The 21,933-nt window shown below is 36.8% G+C and overlaps 1 protein-coding gene across 4 annotated transcripts in view; it reads left to right on the top strand.

The window, feature by feature from the left end:
- EMB (embigin) overlaps positions 1-21,933 on the top strand; it is a 25,928-nt gene extending 3,995 nt beyond the window's left edge. For 3 of the 4 annotated variants that reach the window (XM_038125029.1, XM_038125028.1, XM_038125027.1), the window contains exons 2-10: positions 1,586-1,666; positions 4,779-4,853; positions 6,407-6,566; positions 7,748-7,836; positions 11,266-11,390; positions 12,343-12,619; positions 13,294-13,327; positions 15,002-15,072; positions 17,638-21,933. In XM_038125029.1, the coding sequence (XP_037980957.1) occupies positions 1,594-1,666; positions 4,779-4,853; positions 6,407-6,566; positions 7,748-7,836; positions 11,266-11,390; positions 12,343-12,619; positions 13,294-13,327; positions 15,002-15,038 (870 nt within the window). In that variant the 5' untranslated portion in view covers positions 1,586-1,593 and the 3' untranslated portion in view covers positions 15,039-15,072; positions 17,638-21,933. The remainder of the gene's footprint in view (positions 1-1,585; positions 1,667-4,778; positions 4,854-6,406; positions 6,567-7,747; positions 7,837-11,265; positions 11,391-12,342; positions 12,620-13,293; positions 13,328-15,001; positions 15,073-17,637) is intronic. The other variant, XR_005255409.1, reaches the window with a different exon arrangement.

Here is a 21,933-nt window from a genome sequence, read left to right as displayed (position 1 = left end):
CCATGACATACTTAGATCGCCTCAAGATGCTGCAGATACAAACATTGATGGAAATCTTTCTTCAGTTGTACTATGAATATCAGAAAAATAATAGCTCTCCCTGCTCAGTACCTCTGTCAGGCAAAGAATAAGACTCGGTTGTTTTACTGTCTGGCTCATAAGCCAGCACATCTTCAGAACAGATCTTTTAAATTTTTTTCTTAACTGAAGGGCTGGGAGGGAACAGCTGCCTGTGGGACCAGTGGACTGATAAAAAAGTGGGCTGCTGTTAAGAACCCCTAATGCTTAATTCCTTTAATATCTTTTGACTGCCATGGTTTACTCTTGGTCCAAAGTGGTTGAAGTATGAAGTATGGGCAGATTGAGACAGCAGATGGGATTGTCTATGCCTATTGGGGCTGAAGTGGGGTAGGAGTGTTAGTAATGTTAATTTGTGGGAAATGGCACAGTGCTGACTCCACCTTCTGCAGAAGGCATGTGGTTCTCAAGTCTGAATGCACTTAAAATGTGACACAAGTTTTCACTGTTCACTTAAGAGTTCGACTGGATCCTTGTAGGCCCCTTCCAATTCAGAATATTTTGTGATTTTTGTGATATGTGCATGTTTGTTGCCGTCTTGGATGTCCAGAAGAGTTCATGATCCCAATTCCACCCCCCTGCCAAGACTTCAATTACAAATGCAAAATACATGTCTTATCCTTGTGCAGCTGAATCACTTTGAGTGCTATGGCACTAGAATATGTCTTGGAATACCTTGGTCAGTGATGATAGTGCAAAATAAACACTAGCTCTGTTGCCCAAAGGTGGAAATAAAGGAATGAGGACGCACTTCCATTCTTCTAAAACATCCAGATACCTTGATTTTCTTAAGAGTGACACAACTACTAATCAAGTCCTTTGCTTTTTCCGTTGCTGTTCTTTTTCCAGTCAAGAACACAAAGCAGACTAGAGTAATAAATGGTTCTTGTAAAAACTGTATTATAGGAGGAGGATCAGATTTGCAGTGGTACTGAGGAAAATTGGAAATAATTGTTAGTATTAGGTGCTAAAGTTACTGATTGATACAGATGTCTTTTCTCTTGTTTACTGTGGTGCTAGTGGAACCAAAGGAGGTATGTTCATTGCTTGTTCATTGCACTAGACTTGTAAAGTTGTGATGTCTGTACTCTATTGGAAAATCTGCTAATCTCTATTAAAAGTAATTGACCAATGTCAGTTGCATAAGTGGTGTTTTAGGCCTATGAACAAAAAGGATGTGAGTACAGCTTAAAAAGTTGCTGGAACATTCTGAGGAGTGGCTTTGCCAGCCTGTAAGCTAACTGTGAGAAAATAATTCTATATAGAAATTAGAGAACAAATAAATATTGCCTCCATTCTTTAATCTTCTCTTGCTATAAGTGAGCTAAACAGCTAACAAAAAATAATTCTTGTGCATTTTTTAATGTGTGCGCTCAGAACTTGGGGAAAAAATGGGGGAGAAAGGCTTAGGTGAGGACATTATGCTGGGATTATTTTCCTGAAGTAGCTTTTTCTAACTCAAAGTTTCTTTAAAACTTTTTCTGGTGTTTTGTTTGGTTTCTTTTAGATTCAGCTATGACAACACCAGATTCCAATCAGACTTGGGTAAATTCCGTGACTAAGATGCAAGCTGGACGTGAACCATCTGGTAACTGTTTTATTTCAGAGCACTTAAAACTATAGTCCTTTTTCCTGTTGATATTAGTTTATCATAGAGGGTCAACATTTTCACTTAAGTCTCTTGAAATAAGATTGTGACTTTTTGGAAGAAACAGAACTAGATAGAGCACCTAGGTCTTCTAAAGCCACTGCAAGAGCTTGAGTGTCGTAATTATCTCCAGAACTGGAAAAAGCTATGCAACTACCAATTTTGTGACCTGTTCCCCTTAGACATATTTGCTTAAAAGCAGGCAATGACCCTGGAGGTTGGGCAGTGCCCAGCTAGTGCTAGTGCAGGGAAGTTGTGTTCTAGCCTTAAGCCATGATAATTTTTAATATGGGAGCTCCTTGTGCCTGTGTAGTAGTGAAAGGTAAAAAATGCCCTTGCTAAATAATAATAAATAATAATAATTAATAAATAAAAAGTGCCCTGTTCCTGCTAGGTTCATCTTCCTTAATTATGGCTGTGTCAAAACTGTCTGTTGTCCCTTATACCTTGATTGTATTTTTAACAGGGAGCTGAAAATAAGTTCCAGGCAGGACAGGAAACCAATGATTATTGGTTCTATTTCTTCTTCCTCCATAAAGATCAGAGAATCAGAATTTCAGCACTGTGCCAAAGCTCATGTTGATTAGTGCAAGTTAAGCATGAGCTAAATTATATTTCTGTGTGAACTCAATCAATTTCTGGCAAGTTATTTCACCTACAAGTTGGGGTTTTTTATGAGGTAATGGTATTTATCTGGTGTTTATCTTCGGAGCTTTTTAGCTATTAGCTAATAGCTATTAGCTTTTTATCTATTAGCTATTGTACTCCTAGCACAACTAGGAGTGCAATAGCTAATAGATTCAGCAACTTTCTACATATATGAACACACATAGACATATATGAAATATAGAAAATATTTCATATAGTGTGACCTCATCTGAATATTTTCATTTGATATTTCAATTGAGCAAGAAAGTCATTGTGAAAATCCTGTTCATTGCAAGACACTTTAAAGGCCGTCCAGTTTTTTTTCTGGCTGGATCTACCGTATAACTAGCACTAGTGCCTTCTGAATCTGTATCGTTGCAAGGGATTTCAGTGAAAAAGCAGGTGATGCGAGTAGTGGACTGACATCAACTCAGCTGATCTGTGACAACCCTGGCATGCTGTCTGAATGTTTGTGCACACAGGCAGGCTAAGATCTGCCAGAACTTTTCAGTCTTGATATTATTTCCTGGGTAAACACTTGGATTAGTTTACTTTGCCATGGGGCAGAGATCAAGGCTTGTTGTGTTCTTGTCTAGAGCCAACAGGACTACTGTCTACTAAAGGCAGCTTTGATTTCTCTGCTTAAAAGGCCATTTTGTACTATCAGTTAAGATTGACAACAGCCTGCTGTTAACAACACCAAATGGAATAGCCTGAAGTTCTGTTCTTCCATACCAAACACCTTAATATACAGGTTTATTTTTACTTAAACTGATTGAAGCTTGAGGGAAAGTATGCAGATGGAATGAGCCAGGAGAAGGGTCATTTGCCAGTGGCACAGAATTCCTTGTGCTGTGAGCTTGAGAGGATGACTTCTGAAACTGGCCAAAAACTTGAAAAGGCTGGTGTACCTCTGCTTATACCTTTAGATGGAAACCTGCTAGCAGGGACCTCCTTCAGCACAGCCAAATCCTCTCAGCTGTAGCTCAGAGGCATGCATTTAAGATTGTTACCTGAGAGTTCAGTATTTTATGCAAGGGAAGAAAAGGAGTAATTTCTGATGAGATGTAGGCTTTCAGAGATGCTATTTCTACTTCACAGTGGTCAATTTGGCCACCCAATGCATCTCTCAGTGGGAAGGCTAAAAGTGTAGCCTAGTTCCTCTATCTTCTCAGTTGTGATTGGGACTCTTTACAATCCATGAACAGCAGATGTAATCAAGCCCCTTTCCTTCCATGAAAACCAGAATAATTTTCTCTTACAATGCTGTGTGACTAGGCAGAATCAGTCTCTAACTACTGTTCATATATTTCTGCAATGCATTATGAAATATTTGACAATAAAATTACTTTCCAAGCATGTAAAAGCATGTGTGGCATAAAACATTTAATGTATCTTTTGGGCTGGTGGTGAAATATATTTTATTTCCTTTCATCACCTTATTTAAAAGAAGATTATTGTAGCTGGGCTACATCTGTTAGAGCTGCAGCTTACTAATTTGCTTTCTTCCTCTGTTCTTGACATACATAAGAACAAGTGATAGGAACAGACTGTGCTTAGAGCTGTTTTATCAAGCTTTGTAAAGCTTTTTAAAAGATCTCATACTCTCTGAAGGGGTGTGTGATTCACAGCCTCACCAAAAAAGAAATTTGGTGACCATACACCTTGTAAATGTAGGTTTTCCTAACAAAAGGTGAATAATATTTTTAGGTCAACCATATGATGGTTAATATTAGTATCCTTTCTTTGTAGAAGGGCATTGCCTGCTCTATATCAGAAGTTTTGAGAAGCAGTGACAATCTTTGACCATTCTGTAGTTAATCACAAGGTGTTCTTGCCTCTGAATTTATTAAAGCAGCACTTAGATTACATTGTCTACCTCTGACTTCCTGGCTGTGTGGTTAGATTGTAGTAGCTTTGGGAATGGCAGCATTCTGTTGCTCTGGGCTTTTTTTGTTGGGTGAGTTTTGTTGGTTGATTGGCTTGGGTTTTTAAAACTTTTCTAAAGCTTATTAATTTTTCAAGAACTATTTAAACATTAATGTAGTCCTGTATGTAAGCTATAGGTAACTTTTTGAGTCAAGCTGCAAAACAGCAATGACATTTTAGATACTGACATTCACAACTCTGACATTATGATAAAGCTAGAAACCTTTAACAGCATAATTGCCCTAACAGCAACCCCACAACACTGCTGCTTTGACAGGTTTATATGGCTAATTATGGCTGCTAAGACAGGTTTATAAAAGGATCGCCACAGTAGTCAGCACTTGGCAAGGTTCGTTTTCTCCTTTCAAGATTGTTATAATTAATAATTGCCAAACTATATTGTGTGATTGTGTCATTATTTATATATTATTTATATAGGATAACTTTGTTTCCACCCAAACCTTGTTATGTCCAGATGCTGCCACACAAGAGCTGAAGCCAGGAAGCAAGCACAGTGCTGATGTCTCAGAATATGAGATAGTCCTACCTGGTGAGTGTGTTACTTTTTGTCTTCCAATTATTTTTTATTGAATGTGAGTACACACAGACTTTCATATGAGTTATAGAAGCATCTAGAATGGCAAGTTTTTGATAATGTGAAGATGTTCACAGTGAGCATGTGATGAGCCCAGTGAAAGGTAAGTACATTTATTTTATTATTAACTTCTCTGTTCTGGTAATAACCATTTTGCAGTGGAAAATTAGATTCCTACTTTTATTAAAACTAAAACTAATTCATAACTCTTCCTCCAAATCAATTGAAACAATAGTTTTTTTCACACTAGTGAATCCACTTGGAGAGACCACGTAAACTAGAGTACTTGCTGAGCAGCACTTATTAGCTTAGCAACACTGCAAGAGTTGACTGAGGTGTTGCACTTCTAAGTTTCTCCAGTTTGACAGATTTGAATTATTTTGGCTGGGACTTGGAGTTCTCAATATGCTGTTCTTCAAGTTGTACATGTCTCTGCCAGACCCAGTAAAGTTCACTTACTCTGGATCTTGTGCTGTCACTCCAGTGAGACTTTGCTGATGCGTAGGTATGACTTGCATTACTAGTTCAGTGAGCTGTACCTCAAAACTTCATTTTCTCTTGGAAGAAATGTGAGCTGTGCAGCGCACCTATAGTTTTTTGACCACCAAATACTACAGGGAATTGAAGTGAGGCATGCATAAATTTTCTTGGAGTATTTAGATGACGAACCACACTTCTATTCAGAAGGCATGAATGAAAAGACCAGTTATGGAATAAAATGTCAGTACTAATGGGTAAAACATCCAAAGTGTTTTCTTACAGAAGGCTGTTGTTTCTATGGATCAGAGAAGATATTTGCTGTTGATGCCTACTTTTTAGATGTGCTTATTTTATGCTTATGAACCTATACTCAAAAAGCAAAAAAATTGACAGGCTTTTCTGCTGTACTGCAATATTTTCCTACTGTGATTCTACTGATTTGTCAGGAAGCCATATGTGGCCCTAAATGGGTTTGAAGGTGGTTTGATGTCAGCTTGAGTAACTGGAGGCATGAAAGGCCTGATACAGCTATGTTAAGGTTGCAGATTATATCAATAGCTTCCCTGGCAAGAGGATATACCTGTGATCTTACACTATCATAAAAATCTGCAACTGGTTAAGATCCAAATAGTTACAGATACTTAAGTCTTACTTTTCTTGACATTAATACAATTTTCTATATACGCATTAAGTACTTAGTATTTTTGGTTTGGATTAAATCATGTAAGAGGTTAAGTCTGTTTCCTAAGTCTGTCTTGCTCTCAGTGAAATGAGTATTTATGATTCTGTATTAGAGCCCTCTAGGAAGTTTACCTACAAATTGGGAGTATGTTATTTTGTAAAGGGATATGTATTTTAACTCAGTTATTACTTAAGAAAATTGCTGTGAAACACTGATTTTGTGGGGGCTTTTTTGCCCTGGAGAGTATAAAGAGCCCCTGTGTCCACCTGTAATCCTGTATATGTAAACGCAGTCTCTGAAGTTCCTTCACCTAGAATGAAGAAATATGTTTTTAAACTTCTTACAGGTGTGTCTGAAAAAAATATCTCTTTGACCAGTCCAGGTAAAGTTGAACTTACATGCAAATTAGATGAGAATTCCAATTTGAAAAATCCTGTAGTGACTTGGAAAAAGGGAAGTGAAACAATCAGTCACACCAGTAAAACTCAGAACAGCTGGACCATACAGTAAGTAGTGTTCTTTACATTGTGATTTGCAGATTCCAATGAGTTACCGTCTTATGTACAGTGCCCAATACTAGTAATGTGTATATTAGAAAAGGGAAAAATGCAGAGATTAATCAATGCACTGAAGCTGTCAGAAAGGAGACGGATTGCAGGTACCTCAAGTCTGGAAGATGAGCTCCTGTTTTTCTTCTAGTGCATATTAAAAAACTGTTTCTTTAAAAAAAAAAGAGCATAGACTAATGAAACAGTTATTTAAAGTCTAGTAAGTGTGTTCAGTAAGTGAAATAATAATCAGTCTGAGATTAAAATATTTTAGCAATTTCTCTTTCCACTCCCTCATTTTCCACATGCCCTTTTCCACCTCATTGCTGCTTTGCAGGAGTCTGGAAGGCATCAATGGTCATTTTCTCTCCCTCAATGGTAACAAAAGGTAGAAGTGAGATTTCCAGTAAAGATATTATGAAGGTTTTTTTAAGTCATTCAGACCTCTACAGAAACTCAAAAATAATGTTGCAGAAGCCTTTCTATAATCAATAAAATTTATTGTTCTTTAGAATTAGGCCAGTTACACATTTTAACTGATTGATCTCCTTTTGATTTCTGTATAGCTTTAACAGCAGTAATACTTAGATAAAATTTCTGTTGTAGAAAATATGATGAGAATATAACTGTCACTTTCTTAATAATCCATATACAGAGACACGTAAATCTTTTTCAAAGTGACAGTAATATGTATAGTTTGCCAGTGGAGAACATGCTGGACTTCATTAGATGAAAGGTCTTTAATTATTTATTTATTCACTTTGTGTTGAAAAGATTAAATTATTTGTTCTTCCTGAAGCCCTGCATAGGATATGCTTCTTAGTTCACATGGTGAACCCATGTCTAACTCAGTAATCTCTAGATAATGCTGCTTAAAGATGTCCTTCTGTCAGCATGAAGGGTGAAAATGTTGTTTATGATCCAAAGTGTGATTGTGCTCTTCTGTTTTCTTAAAAACATTACACCATTTCTACATTGCACTGAACCTGAATCCTAGTGTTTCAGTGGTGATATCTTCTCTGCTCCTTTACTAATTCTAACTGTTTTCTCTAGAATGCTAATTAGTGGTCAATTGTAGTGGAACAAAAAGAAAATACAAAAAAAAACCCAAATTTGTGATTTTTTTTTTTTTTTTTAAGAGTGACCATCTCAGGGAGCAGCGAGCTGGGAAGTTATACATGTTTTCTGAAGGCTGAAAAAGAAGTCAGTGCTACATTTCATTTGCATGGTAATTTAATTGTTTTCTATTTATTTAAAATTTTTGTTTCAGCTGACTACTGCAAAGCTGTATTAATATTCTTTCTGGAGAATATGGAAATTGCAACATAATTTCATAGGTAATGGCTAATACAGTCACGCTAATTGAGAATAACTATTGAAGTAATTTTTGCAGCATGGATTGAAGAATTTTGAGCCAAAAACTAAAAACCTTTAAAAAATTCTAATAACCAAAAGAGCATACAAGTCTGGTTTTTGCCCTTCTTGACTAACTGGTTTCCTCTTTCCTCTCCAGATGTGATACACTTCACTTTCTGGGGCATGAGATTACAGGATGGTATCTCAGATAAATTTCTTCAAAAAGCAGAGCCAATAATTTGAAATTTGAGTCTGAGGTTAGGTGTTAAAAGTCAAGTAGTGATTGGTAAAATGGAGGCAGGATTTTTAAAATTTTATTTGTATTTCTGAAACACTACGTTACTGCTTTAGTGCTTCTTTTATTCTGTAATGCTCTAAGAATAGTACTTAGATGAGCAATGAGTGTACTTCATTGAGCAGTATGAGTGCCCTTTCTTCTGTTTTGTTTTCTTCTCCAATAATGTTACCCTGGAAGTAGTAGGTGAAATTCAGATGCATGGAAGATACATGGCAATGATAATACAAGCTGCTGAGCTGATGAATATCTCTAATGGGAGTTAATCCTTTCTGTATTCCTACCATCCAAATTTTGCAAAGAGCAAGGCAAACATCTGTAAAGGTGGATATAGAAATATTTTCCCTAAACACAGTCTCTGAGAAAACCGAACTATTCAAATCATTACCTAACTTTAGCTAAATTAAGCAGTGGGGCTCCCTAATTCTTAAGCTGCAGGCTGCCTTTGTTCAGTGGGATATCCAGTAATAGGACTTGAGGAAACTCGCATGGGTTCCAATATCAAACATCAATACCTACTTTCAGACCTTCAGCCATGAGAGACTAGATTGCAATGCTGAATAAAGACAAAGTTGTAGTTTATTCAGGCCTTTTAATCTCTGAAAAATAATTACGTATTTTTCTTGTCAGCATGTGGGTAAGGTTTAGTCAAATAGCTAACCAAGTCAATGTAGATGGAAAAAAGTCCAAGGAGAGTTTTTTACAGAATTTTTTTAAGTACACAATAAGTATTACAGTAAGGGCAGCAATGACTCAATAGGACAGTCATCTTTTCCAGAACAGTGCATAGGACTGGTTGATTTATTGCAAGAAGATCAGAGAATTGCTGCCTGATGGTTGAATGCTGCCACTTCTGATGCCATAAAAAGTACAGGCTTGATGCTTTTTAAGATTAAGGCAAGAGTGAAGGAAGTGGGAAAGAGAAGTCCTTGAATCTTCCAGTCAATAATGCAGGGAGAACAATTTTCAAACTGAAAGATGAGTAATGTGTTGGTATAGACTCAGTGGCTTAAGTCATCACTGCTGAAACTAACTGTAATATCTTTTCCACAAGGCAGTTGGGGATTATTGCATGTGCTGCCTCTCCTCTCCTTTCCCCCTGATTCCTGGCCTGGTATAACCCCTCAGATTCTGAGAGTTATTTACTCAGGTTTGCAGAAAACAATGAGATATTTACAGGAAGTTCAAATTAATAAACACAGAGGACATTAAGGGGTGTTACAAAATATTGTGAAGTACTGCTAGCTTCGAAAAGAAATTCTATATTAAATTTTTTAATATTTATAGAATATAGAAATTCTATATTAATTTCTTTGCCCTTTGTTGTGGATCCTTAAGCAGCAGTTGAGGTATGGGCACTGTGCAATACCTCTGGTTTTTAACACTGTGTGGAAATCTGACTGGTGTACATGCTGGTGCTGATACCTGTATGTTTGTTTCTTCAAAAATTTGCTTTGTGTGTGCAGCCAGAAGTATTTTGTCACCAAATTTGGTGGGATCCACTTGCAAAAATACCTGTCACAAGCCTTGCATGCATTCAGGGATTAGCTGTTACAGAGCCAGATCCCAGAACTTGAAATGGGTATTCATATCCTTCATCATGGCTAATGTGGTCGCATACATTGCTGGCATGGTTATAGCTGACCTTTGTTGCTCACCAGTGTGGCTAAATCTCTTTGACTGCCACATAAGCTTGTTGTGCTGGGTATATAAGGTTTTTTAACCTGCTTGTGTGTCTTCTGCTCTAAATTTCAAGAGAGATTGCAGCAGTAATTAGTGAGGTCATCCCTTTTAATGACAGCAGAGAAGATACACTGCCAGTAATCCTTAAAATTAGTGTTTAATGATTACAATATACATATTCAGGCAGTTTCACTAGTAAAGAGTCTTGATGTATGGTGCAGCAAATTCTGAGACTGAAAACAGTGTTCTTATTAACAAATTGGTTTCACAGATATTTCTGTATAGGAAACATAAGTTTGAATACACATGACAAGCAGACTTCTTTGGGGAAAAAATAATTTCATGCTCACCAGTTAAGAATGAGTGAGGACAAGAAAAATCTTAGCTTGTTTGAAATTGTTCACCATAACTGCTCAAAGCAAATACTTGGCCTATTTAGTCTAGTGTGATCAGTAAAATCTGGAGTATGTACTGGATCTGCACTTAATAAGTAGACCAAAAGAGACTCGAAGTAAAATTTCAAATGAGTGGCTCTGTGCAAGACATATAAAGAGGGAAAGGAAGCGGAAATACATTCTTCAGCATAATGCATTTGCTAAGCTCTAACAGTATCTGTAGGATAGTCTTAATATATTTGATAGCCTTTCTGGGCACATGCTTTTGGAAATTTGTGGGGCACAAGCAGTGACACGTAGCTCTAAAGTTAGACTGCTGTCTTGTTTCTTGTTGAGTGTATTCTGTCCTCAGCAAGATTGGACCAAAAGTCCTTATTATTGGCATGCGCCCAAAAGTCATTGCTTCAGCTCAGAAAATGTTTAACTACAAATCTCTATCAATGTGCATTTTTTTTCTCAGTAACAGAAACATTCCCTGTACGTACAACTTGTCAGATACCATGATGTCATCGCATTGTGGCTGAAATAGACTTCTAGCAGTTTCTGCAGATAGAGTGCAATTGCAGGAAAATTATACGTTTGTTTCTAGTGTACTAGAACTGAAGAATGTAGCTTGCAGCTGCCAAGGAAGGAAAAGAGGAAATGGGCAAGAGTAGAAATCACAGTCTGATTTTTTTTCACTTGATGTTTGGTATTAATTGGCAACTCTCAAGATCACTCAGCAACTGAAAACAGGATTCCACTTGTCTTCTGCATGGATGATATAGCTGCCCAAAATAACTTCTCATGTCATAAATGATAGAATCATGAGGGCTTTAAGTAGAAAAAGTGAATGGAGTACTATAAATGAATTCCTGAATATATTCTTTGTAACCCTAATGAAATCCTGTATCTCTCACTTCATGATTTTTTTTCTCCTTGTTCTTAGTACCACCCATTGAGGGAAGAGAAAAACCCATAATCACGTATATAGGAGATACAGCTGTAATGGTTTGTAAAACTGAGTATCATCCCAAGGCTTGGATGTGGTATATGACCAATGGAACTGAGCTGGTAAGATCTCCCTCTGTTGGGCAGAGGGAGACTGTGTGACAAAAAACTGTGTGACAAAAAAAAAAAAAGTACAGATATTTCGTGCCTCACTGCAACCTCTGCAAATTCCACTTCCATTAACTTTAGCAGAAGTCTTTATGGAAATGGAAAAAAATATCTGTAATATTTACAAGTATTAATTGTTACAGGGATGTAGTTTTTTGATCTGGTATGTATGTTTCTTTTTAAAAAAGGCCCTGCCATTACTCCCAAATAAGGTGAGTCTTGAGAGACGTGTTCTTACTGCATTTATACTAGTTATACTACTCAAATCTTGCTACTGGATACAAAAATAATCTTAAAGTGGGACATGCTTTCACGTGTAAGATGTTGTAAGACTCTTTACTTCCTCCAGGTACAAGTAAATCTATTTCTTAGCCTTATGACCTATCTAGAAAGCACAGCTTCTTAAAACACTGTTTTTAACCCTCTTCTGAGGCCATCACTGTCAACTGAGAGAAGGCAAAGAGATCTGTCTCCTTTATATGGCTGGATACTAGCACTTACCTTTTAAGAGTATCAGTGTATTTCCTGGTGAAGGAGAGCTCCCTCTTACTGAAAGTGCATGTTTTGTGCTGTGGTGCAACCCATGCATTACATCTGGCAGCCAAGGATGCCTTTGTCATTGGAGAGTCAATAGAGCCAAAGGTGCCTTTTATCTCGTCTTAAATAAACTAAAACAGGTCAGACAGTTTGCCCACTGAAACTTCGTATTTTCTTCCAGTGAGTTTAGAAGGAATTAGGGTTTCCAGCTAAAATAAACCCTTCCCTTTATTGTGGGGTAATCGTGCTTCAGGAATGCCTTTTGTTCCTAATGCATTGTAGGTGTCTATACAGAACTGAATGTTGATGATACTGTTTGACTAAATACCTCCTGGTTATATTATTAAGACTTGCAATGTATTTTTTTTAGGCTTCCATTGATAAGATTTTGCCTACGGACAAGTATCAAATTAAGAACCCATCTGCCAGTGTAAACCGTTTGGAGATATTCAAGCTCACCACGGCAGATAGTGGTGTATATTGGTGTGAAGCTACTTTTGAATTAGGGGACAGTAAAGCGAGGTTTGAAATTAAAGTTCTGTCCATCGCAGAACCTCTCAAACCCTTTATAGCAGTTGTGGCTGAAGTTGCTATTCTTGTAACTGCTATTGCCCTCTATGAGGTGTATTCGAAAAGGAAAGCAAAAGGTAAGTTTTGGTGGGGGGTTTTTGGTTGGTTGGTTTGGGTTTTTTAAATTAATTTCTAGCTTGCTGTTGATATTACAACCAAAGGTAGAAAAGTAAGACCTATAGTACAGCATATATAAAGTTGAGTCATTTTCACATCTGTATTTCTGAAAATTCTTTCATTTAAAACACTGCAATGAAAAGATCATTCACAAAGCAATACTTATCCATAACAGTTTTGATAGAGTCCTTGGGTGTTTTTTTTCCAAGAGAATTTTGAGGCTATAATTTTGCGGGAATGCTTAGGAATGGAAGCAAATCTTGGTAGCCTTGATGGGAGAAGTTTCTTTAAAGACATTTAGTAAGAAGGAGAAATTCATGTGTCTAATAATACGGACATAAATGCATGTTATCTATATTTTGAAATACAGAAATGTATAAACCTATATATATAAAAGATGATTTGTATTAAAATCAGACTAATAAAAACTTATCAAAACAAGCTTTTTCACCACTTTGGAGGTAATTCCCTTGAATAGATAAACAAGGTAATGTGAAATAAATATTTAAGAAAACTAACAAAATAAAAAAATAACATCTTGTTCTGATTAAACAATTACTAAATGTACTAAACAAGAAATTTTCTATTGTTTATTAAATGGATACTTCTATATAGTACTTCTTTTGTTCTGCAGGAGGTGAAAAAGAATTTGACCAAATTGAGCAACTGTAAGCAAAAAAGTTCCTTTACTGTAGTTCAGTATTTGTTCTTATGTGTATTTGTGTTGTACAAAATTATACCTTGTTGTTGATCTCGTTGGTAAGGGGGATAGTGGTCAATGTGAAAGAATGGTTTATTCTTTTCCTTAAGAATTCCTAATTCCAGAGTGAGCAGAACACTTATTTTCTACCTGGAACTTGATTTTGAAATTATAATACTTTTTTTGGTGATGGTTTTTTATTTGTTCATTTCATGTTGGTTTTGGATATTTGTTTCTTTTGGTGAGAGCACCCTTGTCCTCATTATAAGCTCATTCTAAAAGACTATAACTGCATGGAAATTTCCAGGTGAAAATGTATCAGAAGTGGCTCTGTTTTTTTTTTTTGTTGTTGTTTGTTTTTTTGTTTGTTTTTTTGTTGTTGTTGTTGTTGTTTCCAAAGTGTATTTGTCCATGCTAACATACATTTCTCTACTTCACATGTGGTCAAAGCCCTAACTCTCATATCTAAGCCTGTAATTGCTGGGGTCTTGGGAGCTGGCATATTTGGCTGTTTTGGGGGCTAATTCCAACCTCTCAGGAGATTTCACACTGTGGTCATAGCTTGGGCTTCCTGGGCTGCACTGCTGTAACCAAAGGAGCAGGTGTAGGCACTTCTGTTGCTGTTCTGCTGTTCCTGGGTCTGTGCTCCCATGCTGGGTCCCCTGTGCTATTTCTTCAGGCTTGCTTGCTTGAGTATGCTGTACTTCTCTTTCTGCCTGTCCCCTGAAGCCTGGTTCCCTTATCTGTTTATCTCTTAAAATAAGAGGAAAGTTGCCTTACAGGTCATTTTAGATGTGTCCAGTCTACTCTAGTTTTAGTCATCTTGATCCCTTTTCTCCTGCTTTTTGTCTCCCCTTTGCTTCTGACCCTTTCTTTCATCTCTTTCCTGCTTTGATTTTTTTTTTTCTGCAATGATCTTTGTTTTCCTGTGTTGTATTCACTTTCTCATTCCTTTTTTCAGTGCTGAAAATATATTTTGGTGCTTTTCCACTTATCTGAACAGACTTAAAGCTCTAAATAAATTACACTATAAAGTGGGAGTATGTCTTGGGAATATAGTATTATATTATACTGCAGAATGTTTGCGGATATGTCTTGAGTTGAAAATTGAAAAATTGTCTTTATTGCACAGCCTGCTTCTCATAAACATGCTGAAAATACTAGGATGGTAACACAGAATAGTTCACTAAAATAATGTTTTTGTCAATGTGGGATGTGGTTGTGTACAGCTGCTTAATCTTTATTGTGTAACTTGTAGATAAACACATATGAGGAAAATTTATTTAACTATGTACTTCCCTGACTCAAGAACTGAAAGTTATTTCAACTATTGGCTGTTTAGAAGATGGATTTATGTACCAGAGAGGGGCTCCAAAGGAACACGTCTGGTCTGTTATGTCAGGAGATGACTAATACAAATGTATTTGGTTGATGAGGCTATAATTAAATGTCACATCCAGCAGTGTATTTAGGTGGGAGCCTAGTGAATCACAAACTTTTTTTTAGCAAGAGAACTTTTAATTCAAGTCTCTTTTGTGATGCACAGCATAATAGCTAGTTGCAGTTATTCCAGAAGGAGACTGGGAATGATTGTACTGTCTTACTGTTCAGTTTTGGAATTTACCCTTTTTTTTTCTTGTAGTAAATCAGAAGACAACGTAACTGGGAAACACAAGTAGTTCTATGCAAAGAGGGAAGGTTCCTTTAAAAAAGGTAAATAAGAGGTGAACGAGAGACCAGAGTTTACTTTTCTCTTGAGCAGCCTAATACTAGGACAAAGAAGTCTGCTTTGCCATCCCAGTCCTTTTATTAATGTGGGAGCAGCATAGTAATTAAATCATTGCTTAGGTAAAGTACGATACAGTTGATCAAGAAATCAAGTCCAAATCATTGTAACTCAATTGTGTTATTGTCATTGTGATTTACTAGTTCTGTTAACCCATGCAGTCTTTAAAATGGGACCCAGGTTAACCTGCTTGACCTCGTCATGAATGCCAGGGTGAGTGCTGAAATGCATAAGAGGTACTGGTGTGCTCAAAATCCCACTCTTTCCAGCTGTATTTTGGGTGTCAAGTGAGTTTATGAAGGAAGGATCCTCTGTAATAGCATGTAGGAAATGTGAAAGTTCTGGAGAGATACAGAGGAGTCTGGGAAAGAAGACTGGGCTTAATAGATAGTGATTGAAAGGACAAGTTGTAGAACAAGGAACCAGCCTGTGAGTATATTTCTGCATCACACACACTGGACAAACCCTCATTGCTGGCAGCAGGTGCAACCTGGGATGGGATCAGCTGTGAGTGTGGCAGTAAATAAAAAATGAACAAGTATTACTAGAGTGCTTGAAAATCAAAGTTTAATAAAGGAAAAATAAAAGGCCTGCTAACAATAAATGCACAACAAAAACATATGCTGTATGCTGTAGGGAGCTACTCCAGAAGACCATAAAATGAGGCAAGCGCAAATACAGATGGCAGGGAACCAATGAATAAAGAAACAGAAACCATACCTTAAATAGAACACGAGGCTAACCAATCAGAAAGCAAGATTCATAACATAACCTTATATGGAATAACTTAATCTGCATAATTGCTCCCATCATTCCTTTCTTCTCACCCTAACTCTAGGGGAATTCCTGGAGCCTATGATGTGCCCTTCCAGGGCACAGCCGTGATAGGCTTACAAGTCTCCAGTGTGTAGTGCTGTGCTATGTAAAGCTGTACATCAATTTCTTGATTTTCTGCCCTCTTCACAGTCTGATGGCTATTTCTACTTACACCGTCTGGAAATGCTTGTCTGAGCAGTCTGTCAGTTGAGGACCAGTCCTATGCACACTTGTTTCTCTTTTGCATCTGACACCTCAAGCTCTGATCTGTAGATGAGAGGTGTGAATGACTTTGCATTCATGTTGCTGCTGGTTCCTCCTCACCACAAGCCATCTATCTGAGTAAAGATTGTTCCCTTACCAAAGAACAGAAGGAAACATGTCAGGTAGAGCTCACATAAAGAGAGTAACAACTCAGAAAATGATCCAGAACAAATACTTTCCAAGATTATATGGTCTCTGTTCCTCTTAGATTTAATCCCGGCTGGCAACATAGCCCCATGCAGCCACTTGCTTTTACTCTCAGGGGATGGGGGAGAGAATCAGATGAGTAAAAATAGGTGAATTTAGGGGCTGAGATACAGACAGCTTGACAGGAGAAAAAAAGCTGAACACAGAAACAAAGGAAGGAATTCATTCACCCTTTCTTATGGGCAGCCATGTGTTCAGGTGTCTCCAGGAAAGAAGGGCTTCATCACGTTTGAACATGTGTAATAGCTGCTTGGTTTCATCAGGAAAACAAGTGCTGTGACTCTGAATGTGCGTCCCTTCCCCATTTCTCCTTCCCCCAGCTTTGCCTGCTCAGCATGATGCCCTATGGGATGGAGAATCCTTGTGATCAGCTGGGGGCTGGTGCTCTGGCTGTGTCACTTCCAACTCCTTGTATTCCCCAAGCCTCCTTGCTGGGGAGGGAGAGGACTCTGTTTTGCAACAGTGTAAGCACTTAAGAGCAATACCTAAAGCATAAGTGTGCTATCAGTGCTGTTTCCAGCACAAATCCAAACCTAGCCCTTTACCATGTGCTTTGAAAAAAATTCAGTCAAAACCAGCACACAAGGATTTCTCTTATGTTGGATTTGAGGTTCCATTCTTACAAAGTTCTTTTGATGCATAGCAGAGAGTCAATAAGTAAGGATTCTCTGAGAATCATCTGCTTTGTCTTCATATACAGTGTCAAAAGTTTTAATGTCTTAACATGATAAATTCCAGTTGTTCTCTACAACTCCCTGAAAATAGGTTGTAGCAAGGTGGGGATGAGTCTCTTGGTTCAAGTAACAAGTGGTGGTACAGGAGGAAATATCACGTTGTAGCAGGGGAGGTTTAGTTTGGATATTAGGAAAGCTTTATTCACTGACAAGGTAGTCAGGCAAAGGAACAGGTTGCCCAGGGAAGCGATGGACTCCTCAACCCTGCTTAGAAGGTGTGTGGATGTGGCACTTACGGTTACGGTTTTCTGCTGAATATGGTGGTGTTGAGTTAATGGTTGGACTTGGTGTCTTAGAGGTCTTTTCTAACCTAAACAATTCTATGATTTGATTTGCAAATTAGACCATTCAAAAAAAAAAAAAAAGTATTGATTAGAATGAGGTTTATTTTCAAACAATATAGGAAAATACTAAGCAGCAAAATAACAGAATTCATATTATTATGAAATGTGTTATTCTTTTTTATTGCAGGAGATTTAAGCCAATAGAAGTGGAAATCATCACAAAGCTACAGAAGATGTATGCAACTATTTAAACATTCACTATGTTTTGAAGTAAAGTCCTCTATGTTTGAGAAACAAGATGTTTTTAAACTAGCTCTAAAACTGCTCATTTTATACCGATGATAATATGATATATTGTATTTAGATGTTTATCTGTAACATTTTACTACTAGCAGGGTGCTTTTTATGTGATTGGGCTTGCTCTTGGTTTATTATTGATCTGTTTGATTTTTATCTCCCAAATTGGAATAGTGTGGTATTCAGTGAAAAAATGGTTAATATAGAGTGGGCATATTATCTGAGTGTTATAAAACTGGATATGTACATTCAAAAAAGTATTTCCACCAAAGAAACTGCCTTTTACTAGCTGATGAAGCAAATGCGATGCAGCTGTTTTTACCAAAGAACTGGTGAAAGGGGAATCTTTATCAGGACTTACATGAAACGTTGAGAGAGCTGGCATTTACTCAGAAGAGTAAAATGTCTTCATTCTAACTTATCTTAGCTTCATTCTTAGTTCTACTATATAGTAGTTCTTAATAGGCTAAACATTTAGATACCGTACAGCTTAGATATTTCAGAGTTGATGAAAGAAGTATTGGGGATAGATTACCTTCTCAGACTAAAACTGCAATAATTCCTTATGCTTGATAAATTACTGCACTCTCTGGGGCTGCAAAACTAGTTTGGTTATTGTAATTTATATGGAGTGCTGAATTTTCAGGAATATACCTATATATGCTTCTGATCATACACTGTCTAGTTGGTACTTCTGCTTCTTTCAGCAAGCTGTTGTTTCTTAAACTCCTTGCAAAGTACAGAGTGGATCTTCAACAGCTGAAATTTTCAGGATAATAGGATGAAGCAACATGAATACCACTACTACTCTTACACAAAAAATTTAACATGGCTGTTAATGACTTACAGTATTGCTTTAGAAGAATGAGTTGCCATAATACTGTTCAGTTACATTCTGCTTTCAGCAATTGAAAATGTTTAGCTAGAAAGAAAACAGTTGATTGCATCAGTTGCCTTTGCTTGAAATAATTAAAGTTTCAGTTTTGAGAGGAAGAAGTAAAGTCTTCAGAAAAATATCATTTCTCCATAAAAATGGAAGGAAAGGCAGCATTTGCAGACTCCATAAGAAAGTGAAAGAAGAAAAAAAAATACACAGACTTTCTTTTTACTGGTCATTTTTCTTTGAACATAAAGGAAGGTAGAAAAAATAGATAAAACAAGTTTAATTCCCTTCCTTTTTTTTTTTTTTTTCTATTTTACTGTTCTTACGGGTTTAAAAAATATCAGAAATCCTAGCATTGGCTGTTTTATTGGAAATAGGAGATAAAATCCAGTCTGACATATGCTTTTTTGTTTTTCATAATTCATTTTCCAGTTTGAAGAACTACAAATTAAGGTCCAAATAAGACACAATGAGAAGTATAAAAGCATTGAGTGATTGACTGTAAGGAGTGAACACTGATAAAGATTCCCCTTACTTAGATACTTCAATATTGTATTTTGCCTTGGAGTTTCTATGCACTATTAAAACCAGAATGTATCTACAGTTTTTTATATGAATTTCTCATTGATATAATATGATGCATTGATATTTTTATTGTAGTGAATAAATGTGGGCAGTTTAAAAAGTTTACTTCCATAAATGTTTGTAAATTGTTTGGCACATTTCAGAGTTTGTAGTAATTTGTTTCCTGTAGACAGTTAAGTAGTAAAAAAAGATAGTCTTAGAGAGTTAAGATTTACATTCTGAATAAAGCAGCATTAATATATTTTGCAATAGAAATGAGGCTAGATACTGTCTGGAAAAAAACCTGCCACTTAATCAAAAATGTTAACAATCTTTCTGCCTTCATGTAGCATTCCTACCTGATCTTGCAGTTGGGCTGTAAAGTCTTGGCTAACATGGACAAGTTATACAGACAGACAGTTTTTTGGCATTAGCAGGGAAAACCTGGATTAAGCATGGATTTTAGAAGCAGCACATCTTAGATCTTTTAGGACTATATAAGCTTGGTCAGACTGGCTGCTGAAACTGTGGCTTTGCCTTGGCCTACCTCTAGCATGTTCTGCTTGCTTTTTCTGAGGGGTTTGGTGTTTATTTTTAGGTTGGTGAGTAGTTTTTTGTTATTATATGAGGTTTTATTCTATGCATGTTCTCCTAGGTTTAAACCCTTTTGGGCTGCCCCATGGAGGGGAAGAACAAATAATATTAAATGGTAACTAGTAATTAATTGGTGTAATTAATGGTTAACTTCAAAGGCATAAGCTCTACTTTTCTTGCTCCAAGTACCACAAGAAGCTCTGGAAATCTTGAAATTTATCTTTTGAGAAGTATGTGTTGTGTATGTTCAAAACATTCCCACTATAGTTTCTTTATGATTTTAGCATTGAAGAGAACAAAACTTTGTAAAAAACGTGAAAACCCCAGGCAGTAATTTTTTTTTTTAACTTCATTCAAGCCAGGAGATACCAAATAAGATCCAAAACAATTGCGAAATATCTTTCAAACAGCATTTGGAGCTTAGTGTAAGGATCCACAAAATTAGTTGTAATAACAAAACATTAACAAGAGACTTACATTGGTGGACCGAATCTGTGACCACAGCTGTTTAGCAAATTTTGTCTTCCAAGATGAAAACCTTTTCTTGCAAGAGGGGATATTTTACTGGATTTTAAACCAGCAAAAAGCCTTACCAGTTTCATAGCGGAAAAGGTTGAAATCTGCAAAAGAATCCTTAAGGGCTGTTACCTAACACTTCAAGCTTCTACACTGCAAATTCTTGCTGCCCTTAGGTTCAAAGTTGACACAAACAGCTGTGAGACCAAATTCCTAGGGAAGATGGGGGTTCAAATAGAGCTGCATTAGTATTTCTTTAGTATGGAGACCTAAGTATTACCCTGCAGTTGTTCAGCAAAATTGATTAGCTGTGTGTCCTTCGACTAACGTAATCCTGGGGAAGAGAGGGACAGCTCATCGGTACTGATGTTGCTACTAGAATCAGCATCCATGTGCCTCTAACTCTTTTTCAGCCAGAAAAAGTTAGATTTATATTCTGCCTTTAAATTGTGCCTCAGAACCTTTGAACAGTTGACTGCTGAGCAATGAAAATTGAAAAGAAACTGATTGGTATGTAAAGGGCAGGGGAGGTTTTTGAGATGCATGGCACCCTAAGTGTTGAGCTACCCAGCACATGCTGTGTGACTACAATTAGCTGCGTGATGATTCAGTTCTAGCTGGAAGCTCCCCTGAAACAGGAAGGTGTGGATAGTGAGAAAGCAACCGGATGAGAACCTTGTAGGGACATGGAAAGGAACTGCATTTTGGTGTTCTGTAGGGTCCTGAGGGACAGACAGCAGAAGCTGAGGTGACTTCCAGTTAGACATGTACAGGGAAGACTGACTGCAAATCTGTAGGAGAAAACATGCTTTCAGTTCTACCACTCAGACTGTGTAGGAAGATTTGTACAGCAGCTGAAAACAATCTGCCATTGCTGAACACTTGGACAGATGAAAGCACAAAGCTAAATGAGGTATCTCTTGAGAGAACTAGGAGTTACATGCTTAGAAAATGCTTCTCTGCTAGTTTAACAGTTTGGTAGTCTTGTTACTTCATTATGCTAGAATGTGCCTACATAATTCTTTGTGAAAAGATAAACCACAAAGTTCCAAACTTTACAACTTCTAATGGAAGCTCTTGATTTGTCAAAATTTACTGTTGGCAATTGAGTTCATTTATGTAGTTGTATAATGTTTATTCTGTCATACCCAAAACTACTTCCTTACAGAAACTTTGTCTGCTTTGGTTTTGCATTCAGCTTAATATTTAACCAAAGAGATTTTGGGGTTTTTTTATTACTTATGATATTTCTATCAAATGACTTGCTGAATTATTTTCAGATATATATTAAAAGTTAACAGTGCCTTGAAGGAAGATGTTTGTTTTGTTTACCATAGCTAATTTTGTTTTTCTCTTTTCCAATGTTTGTTAAAAGTTTTTCTCTTGAAACATGACAGCAAAATCTGTTTGTCTAGTAAAAGACTACTAAGCCTAATGCTTTTTTCGCACTTGCTTTATTTTACATTCTGATTTTAATTGTGCTCACTTAACTGTGCCATTTTATTACTTAAGCTAATGGGAATACCCTGTTTGTTTGATATATATCAGATAATGAGGATGATAGTTATGAATAGTGTGAATTGATATGTGTACTTAGAAATAATTTCAATAAATTTAACCATAAAGTGA

Source organism: Motacilla alba, chromosome Z (genome assembly GCF_015832195.1).
Source record: "Motacilla alba alba isolate MOTALB_02 chromosome Z, Motacilla_alba_V1.0_pri, whole genome shotgun sequence".
In the NCBI taxonomy this organism is placed as follows: Eukaryota; Metazoa; Chordata; class Aves; order Passeriformes; family Motacillidae; genus Motacilla; species Motacilla alba.
The sequence above is the reverse complement of the archived record's forward strand: the minus strand, read 5'-3'. Positions and strand labels throughout refer to the sequence as shown.